Source organism: Rhea americana, unplaced genomic scaffold (assembly GCF_003343005.1).
Source record: "Rhea americana isolate MKP2758 unplaced genomic scaffold, rheAme1 scaffold_104, whole genome shotgun sequence".
Taxonomy (NCBI): domain Eukaryota; kingdom Metazoa; phylum Chordata; class Aves; order Rheiformes; family Rheidae; genus Rhea; species Rhea americana.
Window position 1 is genome coordinate 1,369,257 of NW_028185084.1, and position 14,638 is coordinate 1,383,894.

The window sequence follows — 14,638 nt, forward strand, 5'->3', positions numbered from 1 at the left end:
CTGGCTGGAAGAGTCTTAAAACTGGAAGTGCCTAGTGTGACTGCCCACCAAAGTTGTCCTGCACTACCTGGGTGGTAAGGATACTAGGTGTAATGTGCCTTACTTAAGCTAGTACATTTACGTTCTTTCATGATGACTGAATTAGTTTCTCAGTTGACTCCAAAAAGTGCCCCAGATCAATGCATTTCTAGAATACAAGTTTTGGTACAGACACAATTAGTCTATGATTAGTCATGACATTCTGTGTCCACTTTTCTTGCTTATAGCATTTGTGAAAAAAAGGACTCATTTTAAAAATGCTATAATTTTATAGCTTTGTACTGAATGACAGAAAGAAATTACTGAGTTGTTACAGAGTTGAAGATGGCATATATAAAACAAAGCATGAACAGCATTTTGAGAATTTAGCATGGGTTACTCAATTTAGTGAGAGATTGACAGGTTCCCCTCATTTTTCTTCCAGTTCATAAATAGGCACTCTAACGATGTTGTCTCAATATGCATATTGCACACTGTAGATACATTGGGCTAAATTTTCAGTAGATGAATGGAAGTAGGCCACTCTTAATTCTCACTACTTATCATCTGTTCTTCATATGACAGAATGGTCCTTTATAGCATTCCTTATTGGGATATAAGTTAATATTTTTTAATACAGTGCRCTTTTTCCTTGGTGTTTTTATCTAGAGAACCCATAAGAAATACATGGAATCATTTCTTGAGATGTATCAACCCCTAACCTTTTTTCTGTTGAGCTATCATATACCTATAATAATTCTCTGAAGAGCCTAGTGGGATTGGTTCTACTTTGAACACCTGAAATGCTATTCAGTATGTGCATGATGCCAAGTGTGAGGCGTATTTGTGTTTGGCTTTGARCATTACCCACATAATAGTAATAATAGCAATAACAACAACAACAAAGCAACAGTAATAATAATAAAGTGATGGCTTTGAGATTCTGCAGATAAATTATTTCTGTTTTCTCCTTCCTTCCTTGCTTTTCCTTCACTCAATCAGCATGTCCCTGTCCTTCTGCTGAAATGAATCTGTTGACAAAGATAAGTCTACAGACAGCCACATGAGAAATGGTGTCCCAGGAGAATGTATGGGTGAGTTGAAGAAAGAGATTAAGATCATTAGTATTTTGTTTAGGGGGAGACAATAATATGTGCTTGTCTTAGAAAAATATCACAATTAATATTATTTCATTTTTACCTGTTGTGAGAGCTGGAGGTAGACAAAAAATTTCCAGTCTTGCTCGCTGAACCTCTGCTACTTTAAGAAGTACTACCACTTCAACTAAGTCATGCTTGAAGTCAGAGACCACAGAAAGTCCAACAACTTCATCTGCCAACACTGAAGCAGGTAGGGAAAACTAATGAAAACTGTTACTGAATCAAATTACCATTGTTCTTGCTAAGTTATCATGTGAAATAAAACAGAGATCTTTGTTCAGAATGTAACCATAGTGTTCTGAATCTGCACTAAAATGTCAGACAAACCACAACCTGGTTTCAGGAGTATTGAGTGTACACAATTTCAGCTAGAGACAACAGGAGCTGAGAATACTAAACACCTGCAGGGTTTTAACTGTAGTAAACATTCAAATCTGAGTTTAAATTCAGATTAAATTTTAGAAGGCAATTTTTGAGGGAGTCTGCTCATAATCACAGAACTAAGCACAGAAAGGCCCTGTTTGACAAGGTCAGCCAGCCAYTGAGAAGATGATCAGGCAATTCAGAAAATTATCTGAGGACATATAATTCTATATTTGTCTTCACATATAACCTATCCAAATATTATCCTGGAAGTTAAACTAAATTAAAATTATAAAATAATGTATCTTATCCTTAAAATTAGGATGAATATCTACATGCATAGCTGTGGTCTACAAATATAAGGCTACTAGAATTGAGGTACTGCATAAACAGATTTWTAAATGTCAGAAGAATCTTGTTTGTAAGTTAAAATTCTATCATTTTGCATTCTTCAGTGCAGCAAAACTGACAAATCTAGTAGTCCCTGTGTTAAAGAGACCTGAGATGGATATTTGTGACAGGAGACTGCATTCAGATGTCATGATCTACAGTTTATTAGTCTAAATCCTCATATGTTAGGCCATAGAGATCTTGAGTGCTTTGCTAGCACCATTCTTGACTTGTTGCTCTGGAGTTGTGATCATTTGGTCAGCTGATCCAGTCTCTTCTTGGTCAATCACCTGGCCTCTGGCAGAAAAGTAACATTAGTGTATTTGCTAATTAAAATTACAAAAAAAAAAGAAAAAAAAAAAAAGAGAGAGAGAGAAAGAGAGAGATTGTCCAGAACAAAATTTAGTTGGGAACCAGAGGAGAAGAAACTTATATTTTGTTCTCCAGAAATAAATAGAATGAAGGAGCATGGCTGAGTCTGAGCAGCAAGTACACTTAGAATACAGTAAATAGTGAAAACACAATGAGATTAATGTTGTTAAATATATTACCTATATATCCAAGAACCTGGAATAATTTTGAGGGCCGGGCATCTAGAACAAATATATGTCCTTCTGTAGCTCTAGCGATGAGGAACTGGCCACTCTGGTCATAACTAGGTAAAATATAAATCAAAATCAAATAAAGATTCTGAATGTTGAATTCTAAAAACACTTCAATACAATGGGTCAAATTTTGCTCATAATCTTATTCCCACAATTCTACTAACTTCACTGACAGAATAATATAACTGAGATTTCAGCCCATGCATTAACAGGGTCAAGGCCTGATGTAAAACCCAGTGTTATGAGTGGAATTTCTATTTGAGTGAGCATTCAATCTAAAGCTAATGACACTCCAAAGCAGTCTACTTTAATGACTTGATTAAATCTTCCTTTGAAGTCAAATTTCCTTTTTTTTTAAGATAATACTGCTGACATGATTTGAATATTATTTTGAATGGACAGATGCCTTTGTTTGCACTGATTTGACTTTGAAGTTGCTCCAAGGGGATATTTTTATCTTAGGTAATTCTGAAGAGAGATTACAACTGAGGCTTCARTTAACAGGTGGATTTATTTTAATGTTTAACAGTTCAAAATCATTTCTATCATTTCTATTTTTTTTAAAGTAGAAGTAAAGATCCCTCCTAAATTTGACAATTATTGAAAACTTACACTTTCAAAACTAAGCCTTTTGGATCACTATAGCTAATTATAGGAGAATTAGTAAATTCATTAACAGTCAATAAAAGAATAATGAATGATAGCAATAGAATAGTAATGGAATCCACCATGTAAGAAGAGATGAGTCAAAGGCTTAAACTTAACTTCACAAAACCTCAAATTTATATTCAGTGATGAATAACCCTCTAAATTTAGAAGCACTGAATTGCACTTAATTACCTGCATATGGTAATCTGTCAGAAAAGATCTTATAAATCAGTATCTGCTCTGTTAAACTAATATGCTCTGTTAAACTTTCTGCTCTGTTAAACTAATATGCTCTGTTAAACTTCTTTAAAAATACAGAATTATATTTTTCTCGTCAAAATCCTGCTACTATTCCTCTTCAATAGTAATTCAGAATACGTTGGGAAAAATTGAAACTTAATCATTTTGACATTTTTATAATAAAACCTTKTTTTATATTCAACAAACAGCACTGTTCAAGCAACACATTGACAATATTCCTGCTCTTGTTACTACATACTTACTGCAGAGACAGCACTGGAAATTTTGAAATAAAAATTCTGTGAACAATCCGTGGAGTTTCAACTTCAGTAACATCGATGAAATAGATTTCACCCCTTTTGGTCCCTACTGCAACACTGTTTGAGGAGGGACAGCAAGCCATAGCAGTTGCCTAGTTGAAAGCAAAAGATACATAGCAGGATTATATTGTATTATATCATCTTATGCTATATTTTAGTATGCAACTTCTTTTACTAGTTAAAAGTCCCCCAAATTTGGGAAAATGAAACCTCAAATGATTTATCTAAAGATCTTTTTCTTTTCTTTTTTTAAAATAAAAGATTTTAGAGACATCATAGACATTTTCCCCTATGCTCTGTGTTTACAGAACAAAATTTACATTCCCACTTCCTCAGAACAAATCATTACATCTACTATCCAGATTTTGAGTGAAGGACATTCCATTTAAATAAAATGTTCAGGTTTGCTCATAAAGCTTTTATAGAAAGGGATTTTTTTTCAATTTATGACAGATTTCAGGATGTGAATGCATCTTAAATCAGGACAAAGCATTAATGGTTTGAAATATTTTATGAACTCAATTCCTAAAACTTTTTTTTCAAATCAATCAGTGCATTTAGTTTTTCTATGCTTGAAACACTTCCTTTCAGTTTTGATACTCATTAAAAATAGAAATTGAATAAAGTAATAGCATAAAATTTAGAAGCATGCAATTTATCAATATTTGTTTAAAGAAACATCATTAGGCCATCAGGCTGAAATGTTTCCTCTGYTCTTTGCTCAGTTAAATTCTGATTAGTTCAAGGAAATACTCTCCAAGATAATCTTTTTAATATTCCTCTATTTGTCATTCAAAGTTACTACTCAGYTTTTCTCAGAAAGTGGTTGATCCAGTTCTGTGGACTATAATGCTATTAACTGAGAGATATTAAAGATGAAAATTCTAAGTATCAGTCACCGTAAAGATCCCAGTTATGTTTTCCTCAGTATCGAGGCTTAACTTGCTGAGACAAGTTCCATCTTCCAGGAGCCAAACTTGCACTTCCCCTGAAATTGCTACAGACTGTTGAACAGAGAAAAACATACTGATAAGAAGGTGGAGAAAAACAAATAATCTGGAATGGCTAGTGATGATCTATGGAAAATATATTCAAATAATAACTGAGCATAGCAGGTCAAGGAGTACTAGTTTTGACTGAAATGATCTGGCTGGTCAGTGCTCTTGCTGTAAGTCCATTTTCTCTAAGGTACACCAGTAAAGGAAAATGTTTATTAATTTTTGTGAATTGCAGCAACTACAGGAATGGTCTTTAAGCAGGATGAGACAATGTAGAGCAAAACATATAAACTTGAACAGTATTGGTATTCCCACCATTCAGCCACCAATAGAGAAACCTACTTATAATTTTCTTTGCATAGGAAAGGGCTGAAGGAGAAATCTTATTTTTCCACGTGAAAAACACTGSCATATCGTAATGGCACTTGAGTTCTTCTTATATCAAGACAATTTTATAATTCCATAGCACAGTATGGCTAGAGACCAATCAGCTTTCACATTTCTCAGTCTCACGCAGGTAAAATTTATTGTTCCCGTGCTAAGAGCTAACAAACAGATTCTGYAAACTCAGTTGGTTAAAACCTCAGGGTTCCTATGCTGGCTATGTGAAGAATTCATAGATGGGAAAAAATCAGAATTGCTGGCTCAAAAAAGRTGCCTTGCAGGTACCAAGGACACAGGAATGCAAAAGACTTCTCAGGATGAAACAGATCCATGAGTAAGGCCTTCTTTGCCCCTGGATCCAGGATAGAGGCATCTCTCTAGCTGTTCCAGTTTGTACAGAAGGCTGAAATTTCTAGTTCCAATATCTGCTCTCTAAATTTTATCTATTTCCTGCACAGCTATGATTTTGAACCATAAAGAGTCACATGAATCAAGAGCAGAACCAATATGACATTTTAACAATCTGTGAGTTATCAGCCAGGCWTAGTATGGCAAGTACTGATCTTTTCATAGTCTGTACCTGAAGTAATGCCACTCAATTCTTTTATTGAGTAGTTATACTAATATGACAAATATAAGAAGAGTCCAAACATCCATGAGGCTTTTAGTTTTGTGCCTTAGTAACATACTGATTACCTGAAAAGAGCCACTATTTTATATAAAAAAAAGAATACCGTTCCTTACCACACAGTACTTGTTCCCTGGTGTAAGAAAATCAGCTGACAGAAAACAACCGCTGCATGCATCCAGGAGTTTGACTGCTTCTCCATCGTGAGCAGGTTTGTAAGTATAGACTGTCCCCTGACAAATAAAAAAAATCCATCACTTGCCTATGAAATTTTTCATTGGAAACTTCAACCAGTCAACAAAACAATACTCAGTTTTCTGCGTTTCCTTCTTCAAAGTTTTATATTTAACTCTAAACTAAGTTAAAAGGTGCCCAGCTGAATTGGGTGGACTAGCTAAAAATCAGGTTAGCTCATTTTACAGTGASYCAGCTGGTCATATTTTCAAGAATTTTTGTTTCACAAAATTGCTTTAATAAAATAAATAAAAAGCWCTATTTTGTGTTATCTGAAGACAACACAAAACACAAAGCATAAATAATACACTTTAAGAGATGTTTGTATCTAAAGTTCTCAAAACCTTTTAGAAACAATTTATAATTAATACTGTCCAAACTCTCAGAAAATAAGGATGCACTATTCTACCTGTTTTACAAAAGGGAAATGAARTCAGAGAGAGAGTATGACCAAAATTACTTTGACACTGCAGTCCTGAACTCAGAAATCCAGAAAAGTGCCAGAAGTCCTGACTTACAATCTCTTGTTTTTCTCTGTTATGTTGTAATGGGTCTTACTTGAAAAAGTTTGAAGAGTTTTGAAAATACCAATATAAATTATTACAACCCTGAAAAAACAGCTGGCATTTGAGGATTTAGGACCCTTGCCCAAGATTTCTGGACATCTGGAGGACTGGTCAAAGAAAGATATTGGACTGGATTGCCAGACAAATTCAGTCTGCACATGCAGGTCAACTCTACTGCATTGCCACAGTAGATCTGACATGCCCCAGCTTCACTTCGCTTATCGTGTGGGCACACATCAATACTAGAGCTCATGCACAGAAGATCCYACATGGCCTGGACATGCTGGAGATCCTGAACATGCACTGCACTCTACACACACAAGTATTTCTATTTGGAAATCTCAGCATAGATAGCAACTATAGTTTATAATACATCATCTGTAGAAGAATTTTTTTTGTGCTTCATAAATGTCTTGCTAATCTATCATTATAAACACAGGATGGGCTAGATTCACCTCTGATATATTTTGTTGACTTTTGTTGACTGATATATTTTGTTTGAGATTACATTACAAATATGGAACATTAATAGTATCAACATACAGTTGAATCACAGGAACATATCTTTACATGACACCATTGTCTCAAATGCTGTACCTGCTTGGTTACAATCAGAAGTATGGTGTAATCAGGAGAGAGTATGAGGCTGGATATGGGTTGTGAGATATCAGTGCAGACTGTCATCTCATACTGGAGACCTTTGATATGGTAACGGAATACAATGCCTTCCTGTGCAGAAAAGTACAAATCCACATCAGATCTAGGCCATTTATGCTAGTCTAACCTAGTGAAACTGAACTGCAAGAAATTCCGAAAGCATCTCAAGTAACACCGTTTGACTGTACCCCGTCACTAACTTGCCTTTATTATATCTACAAACAGAAGACTCTTACCATGCATAATAATTCTGTTTAAAATAAATTTCTTCTTAAATACAAGTCTTACTAACAGGCCATGTTTGATAACAGTGGGCTCTATCATCAGTTATACTCAAGATTTCATACTGGGTTTATTGGGACAGTAGGAATTTGTCCCACTTTTTTTTTCTTAAGCAGTAATGTGCAATGGCATCAAGAGATTGCATTAAACAGTAGGGCAGACTTTGCACAAAACAATCAGGCAGTTCTCTCGGCCATTTTCTCTCCTTTCCTATTTTATATCCATCTATCTTCTTTTCTATTTCTCTAGAAAGCTCTTTCTCTTTTGTTAAAAACAGGATTTTCCTCTTTTGTTGCTTCTTTGCCTTCAAGAAATGGAATCTCTTTTCACCCTGCTTCCTTCCTATCTCTTGCCTCAAGTTTTACAAAGGAAAAGATGCACAACACTAGAGAGAACTGTTCTAGTTCTGCAACCCTGTACTTCTCTTCTTTGCACTAGTCTCTGCAAGTTATTCTTTTTGAATGTTTTGTTTTCATACAATTATAATAAGCATGAAGGATGCCTTACACTTCCAGCTGTGTATAGTCCATCGTTACAAAATGCCATGGACAATACCACTCGTTTTTCCAGATCCTTCAGTTTGCCATCTGAAAGCCCAAAAGAACATAAAATATTTTTAAAACACATGTTGTTAAATATAAAATTTAATTTACTGCAACAATGTGTCTCAACTTTAAATCTGGCAGGCTTTACTATTCGTGAGTCAGAAGACCCCATGGCCCATATATTCTTTGGACCTTTTGCTGTGATAATGAAGGAGAAGGTCAGTATACATAATTTGAAGTGACAGTACTACTGCGGTCTGATGAACTAGAAATTGATTTGGGAAATCACTGGATTTGAAGTTTGTCAATAACAGAATCATTTGTCATGTAGGCTGGAAGGGACCCTAGGAGGTAATCTGATCTAACGCCTGCTCAGCGCAGGGCCAACTGCAAAGTTAGATCCAATTTTGTAGTTAGATCATGTTACTGAGAGTCATATCCAGCTGATGTTTGAATATCCCCAAGGATAGAAATTCCACAGCTCTCTAGTCAACCTGCCCAATGTGTGACTACCCTCACTGAGAATTTTTTTCTACCTAGAATTTTCCCCATTGCAACTTGTGTCCTCTGCCTGTCTGGTTCCACCTTCTCTCTAACCTCTCATTAGGTAGCTGAAGCAGTAGTAAGATTCACCCTTATCTTTCTCTTCTTTAGGCTGAACAAACCTACTTCTCTTAGACCCTCTTTCTATGTCATGTACTCAACTTGTCCAGTCATCTTTGTGGCACTCTGCTGAACTTCCTCCAGTTTATGAATGTCAGTTTTGTAGTGTGAAGCCTCAAAACAAATTGTTTGAAACAAACCCTAAGTTCTACCTAAAATATTAATTGTTGCAGTTCTAAACAAAATGCTGCTAAAACTAAGCAGTAGAAGAACTATTCTAACATCATTTATCCCAGTCTAGATTAGAATGAACAGAAATAATTTCACTGCCACTCTTTCTCCTGAGGCTATTCATTTAGCTGTCTATTAGCAAAAAAGCTATTAGTCATTTGTCATGTAAACATGAAAAAGATTGCCATCAACCTGTCTCAAAGAGGCCAGTGTGTCCTGAGCTTTTCTAACCAGTAGCTTTCAGCTGTACTCACATATGACCACTCTCCACGTCACTTGTGCAGACTAAAAATTTATTAGCTTAATTTGAGCAAGGCAATACCTTTCTTTTTCTGTACTTCTCTATAAAGATATGACAACAGGTCCAATATGTTACGCGTTTCTTCTGCACAAAAGAAAATAATTCATAATGTCAACTTTGTTTATAGGTCCATGTTGCACTAAAAGTCAATTGTATCCCAGTCTACTGAACCAAAGGCTAAGTTCAGTGTACTGAGTCAGGAACTTGTGCTCTGACCCAGTATGCATCATTTCTGTCATTTATATGACTCTGAGCAGATCCAGTCTTTCTATGGCTCAGCTTACAGCTATAAAATGGAGATAGCAATACTTGCCACAGAGAGTGATATGCATGTAGATTTGTCTATCATCTAGTGCTAAGTTTTAGTATTGTTACTTCTAAATATGATTTTTTAATTTCATTTACTTATGAGAGAAAGTTCAGTCAGTTTGAAAAAAAATGCCCAAGTGAAACATGTGGCTGCTTATGATTCTGGTTGGAACATTACAGTGGGAATTTAGCATGTGGTAAAGTTGAACATACACCTAAAGCATTCTGCTAACTAGAATCAGATTTCAGTATGTTTTAAATTAAGCAGAAGCTTCAGTACAATCTGAATACAGACAATTCTGTTACATGATTTTAGGATAGGACTTCTAGGTCCTATCCTACTCAGAGAAGAATATACAAGCCAAGTAAAAGCCCAAATGGTAAATACTCTTTTTGCCTTCTATTGAACTGGCAAAAACATCTCTGGTCACACCTTAGCTTTTTTTTTTTTTTTTTTTTTTTTTTGATTTCCAAATCTTTATTTGGTAAGCTTTCAATTCTGATAATTTCATAACAAAGAATAACACTGGTGTCTTTTTTTAACAACAAATTTCCAACTTTGTGATAACCATCAAAACTGAAGAGAGATATAGTAATTTGGGAAAACCAGGKATACTTGCTGCAGCTTTAAAAACAATGTATTACATTGAAAAAAGAAGAAAACAAGTTTATCACTAGCCCGTTGGCTTTATCACTTCTAAAAAACCTACTGGCTATTAACACTGATTCAGCATTCATTAGAGAAAAAGTTCTATGCTGGGCTACAACAGCACATTACTCAGTTTATCCTAGTGCTAGGGAGAAGCATATTCCACTATCCCTCCTACCACCTGATGGAACCAGTGGCTTTTTACACGCACAGYAGGACTGACACCTTCCATTCTCCCCAAAGGATGGCAGGGCACAGACCACCATTGCCAGAACATTTTATGCAGCCTGTATCTCACTATCCTCCATCTAGGAACCCTCTGAATGGGCACAGAAGGATAGTGTGTTGCAGGTAACGGGGGAAACACCRGGATTCCCAGAAAAAAGAAGGCATGGCATGAGCTGCTGTTTCCAGAAAACTAGTCAGTCACTAGCCTGCCAAAGGTCCCCATGAAAAAAGACAAGTAGGAATGTATGTGGCACAAACAAATTGTCCTAGCAGGCTGCAATCAATCTGYGGGACTGGTACTGAGCACTCCCATTCTGGAAAAAAATAAAGGAAGATTGCTTTGTGTTAAGCCAAAAGCTTCTTCTGTTCACTCTCTGTGCTTCCTACTTTCTGCAGTAAAGCTCGATAGTCTTTACAGGTTTGTTTTCATGAAAAAATAGTTCAAGTCTGTTAGAGCAGAGCTTAAAGAATCATATCAAACAACATTATATTAAATACAATTTTGTTGTTAATCAACATCACGCTAAACATTAGTCTTTAAAAATCTATGCAAACATTATCTAACATACTAAATGAGGCCAATCCTGTATTTCATGCAAAATCAAATATATTATCGGTACTTAATTAATAGTAAGAAGACTCTGTATATCTGATAAAATAATAGTTTTATGTTAATACAGTAGGGCTGTTAATAAGATCAGGTACCAGGAATTATTGTTCATTTTGCCAAGAGTTTTGATGCATTTAGAGCATTTTTTGTTTTTGTTCCTAAAGAAAAATGAATGATGATTACAGGATGCCAAAGAAACTCTCGCAAAAGTTCAAGAGAKTTTCTGAAATATTTACTATACTAATAAAACAAAAGTGGCTCTACAAGATAACCTAACAACTTCTCGAAGATACACAATAGGAAAACAGAAGAAAGCAAAAAATCTTTCACTATCCAACCTACTTTTATCTATGCATAAACAAAGCACAGAACACAGCTATTTCTCACCAGGTAAAGGGCTTTGYTGAAGAAAAGAAACATTCAGTGTCTCAGCATTAATTGCCAAAACGTGTCCTTCTTCACAGCCCATGTAAATGTCAGAGGTTGAAGTCCAGCAATGGACAGTAGGATGCACTGAAGGCTTAATGACATCTCTAGGCTTCAACACAAAAATAAACAAGTTCAGTTAACAATTGGCAAATATCTGCCTAAGTAGATACTTATATTTTAAGGCCAAAAAAAAGATTATTACCTCATAGAGCCTGATCACTTGTATAGCATCAGCCTTATTTTATTCAGTCATCCCTTCATTGAGGCTAGTAACTTCAAAATCAAGAACATTTTCCAGAAAAGTCTCTATCAGAAGATGGAGATAGAGAAGTCACCTCTTTCCYTGGAAGCTTGTTTGAGTGATGAATTATAATTAGGAATGATGGTATCTTTTTTTTTACCTGAATTTGTCAAATTTGTCTTGATTTATTCTTGAGCCTTTGCATGTTATAGTTTTGTCCTCTAGCTTGGAAAGTCCGCTGGTATCCTCCCTACTCTCAAAAAGCTATTTACCCACCATAACCAAGTCATATCTCAAATTTTCTTATGGTAAAATTATTCGATAACATCAACATAATAGGCCAGTAGAATTTTTTTCTACCTCAGAATTGCATTGGGAGCCCAAATGGAAATAGCTACCCATTACGATTCCACTCCCCACAAAATGCATTTTTTTTCTTCACGTATGCCCTTGCATCCTTGGCATTATTGAAAGGTAATTTGTTTGAGTATCTTATCATATAATCCAAACTGCTCTGTAAAACAGATCTGCCAATCTATGTGTTATCGGCAAATTACTTCTACAGCTATCACTGCAGACTTTCTGTGTGTCTTGGATTTAGTTTCTCTAAAATAAATTTCATAAATCCATCCTCCATAAAACATGAAGAACAGTACTTCTACGCTAGAGATATAGTCTGCATACAAGCGTTATTAAACATTGTGAGTTATTCAAATACAACAATAATAGAGGTCATATAAACATCATGACAGAAAAAAACAGATTGAAAACAATTCAGTAAAAAAAAAACCTTGGGAAAACATTTAAGAGAAAAGATTCAATGAACTGTGTATGTGAGCAGAAGTGGTGAGGAATATGATGGATGAAATAATTTGAAGAGTCTATAATTCTATAAAACACCTGCTGTCTTACTAAAGGTTCTATAAAAAGAGGAAATATGGATGAACGTATGATGAAAATACAGGACAGCGATTCTATTTGTAAAATATGCCAAGGACTTGCTATATGATTCTGGATAAGTAACTTATTCTCCATTTATGCCTAAAGAGCATTTTGAATTTCTCAGAGGGAAGGTGTTATAAAGTATATTAATATTTACTATATAAATCAAATACAACTAACAGTAGTAAATCTATAACAAAACGTGATTTTACATGACCTAGACAAACATTTATTATAGGCATCTTCCCCAATTTCTATGAGGCTTGAACATCACAAATCTTTGGCAAGGTTGTAGCTGAACTACTCTGAATCAAAAGCTTGCTATGTAAAGACATCTTTTGTAATGTTGCTTTCCACCTGCTGTCATGACTGTCTCTGTACTAAGATAAACTAGATAAAAAAAAGCTAATCCCAAGATGGGAGTRTGTAAACCCAAAATGAGTTTGCTTTTTGAACCTTGCATTTGTACAATGTTGCATAATAATAATGCAGTTATTTTTTGAAGTTCTCATCCTTTAAATAACACCTCTTGAGAGAAAAGTTCTGTGATGAATCTTTGTTATGAAAAATTTTATAAAAGTCAGTGGAATAAAATTGATAATCAGGACAAAATGGAGCCAAATGAGTTTGCCATGTCAAAGCAAATTCAGAAAACTCAGATCTCAACTGTAAGTGATACTGAAACAAATCTAATGCAAGAAAGAAAAGAACTGAAAGCTTTGGGATATTTGATTTTCTTTCACTGTGCTGCCCCATTGTGGTTACACTTTGGTACATATCCAGCCTCAGCATCATGTTCAGGAACAGGGACCCCTAACAAATTTAAAAGAAGCAGATTTAAGTGTACTGACAATACACTGGCTATTCTTACTTGCCTGTCACACATTCCTTAAGAGTGGACTACAACTTCCAAGGAACCATGAACTATAGTTTAAGAACAGCTCCTCTAAATAATAGTCTAAATAAATGATTCTCTACTTTGTTGATGCTTACATGAAAAGTCTTGTAAGGCATAATAAATGCAGTGCCTGCAACAAATTACTCAGCTAGCCAACTCTGGAGGAAATTAAAAACATGGCAGAAATTGATTTAGTGTTTCTGAGTCATATTGCCTCCTGATGCTACTTCGGGAAGAGTGTTGTCACTCACAACTCATTAGTCTACAGGAAACAATATACCGCCACAGCAGCAAAAGAAACAACAATAGTTTGTATTTCTGGAAAAATGTTCATTCACAAATATCCTGATGTTCATCACTTACTCTGTCACTATTCTACAAACAAAATATATCCAGCTGGGTAACTGGAATGGTAAATAACCACCAAAATATATACTACATAACAGGAAGGAAAAGAAAATCTTGGACAAAGACTAATAAACACCCTTCTATTACTCAGTAAAAGGTTTCTATATATGGAGAAYATAAATATCTTGAACCTGCTAAAAAGAAATCTAAATCCAGGTTTTTCTAAAGGCAGTTGGGAATGCAAAGATCTTACAATGGTACCTAGTATGGTTGAAAACACTATCTTTTCCAAAGGGAAAAAGCTCATAACATGATTCTGCATGCTCAGGTATAAGAACCTCCTAGGAACAAATTATCACTATGCACAACTCTGTTACATTTTCATCGATGCACAGAAAAGTCTCATAAAACACTGGAATTATGACTATACAGAAAATGCCCAATTCTAGTGAAAGAAAAGTTTATCCGTAAGTGTGGTGAATTCCAATACAGAGTTGGAAATAACAGTGTTATGAATGGTAATGGAAAGCCCAAGTAGGTCTTCATTGCTTTACACAGTCATTTCTGCTGAGTTCTTAGTACTGCATTTGTAGTTTTCCACAGAGGACTATTTCACCTTGATGAATGGAAGTACATCCATTCAAGGACAGACAACTTGTATTATGCCTCACATCCCTAATATGGCAGCTGTTTTTTTCAATACCTCTCATCACCCACTTTGCAGGATAGAGAACAAAGTGCTTTTTGTAGTTCACCATTTTCACATATCATAAGAGGCAGTAAGGGAGAAGAGAAAGACAATGCCTCTGAT

The 14,638-nt window shown here is 35.2% G+C and overlaps 1 protein-coding gene across 1 annotated transcript in view; it reads right to left on the reverse strand.

The window, feature by feature from the left end:
• CFAP43 (cilia and flagella associated protein 43) overlaps positions 1–14,638 on the reverse strand; it is a 47,377-nt gene that overhangs the window by 23,274 nt on the left and 9,465 nt on the right. Inside the window, exons 6-14 of the mRNA XM_085308255.1 lie at positions 11,357–11,507; positions 9,195–9,257; positions 8,001–8,080; positions 7,152–7,283; positions 5,871–5,987; positions 4,644–4,748; positions 3,688–3,836; positions 2,483–2,586; positions 1,219–1,359 (exon numbers count right to left, since the gene is read on the reverse strand). Coding sequence (XP_085164381.1) covers positions 1,219–1,359; positions 2,483–2,586; positions 3,688–3,836; positions 4,644–4,748; positions 5,871–5,987; positions 7,152–7,283; positions 8,001–8,080; positions 9,195–9,257; positions 11,357–11,507 — 1,042 coding nt within the window. The remainder of the gene's footprint in view (positions 1–1,218; positions 1,360–2,482; positions 2,587–3,687; positions 3,837–4,643; positions 4,749–5,870; positions 5,988–7,151; positions 7,284–8,000; positions 8,081–9,194; positions 9,258–11,356; positions 11,508–14,638) is intronic.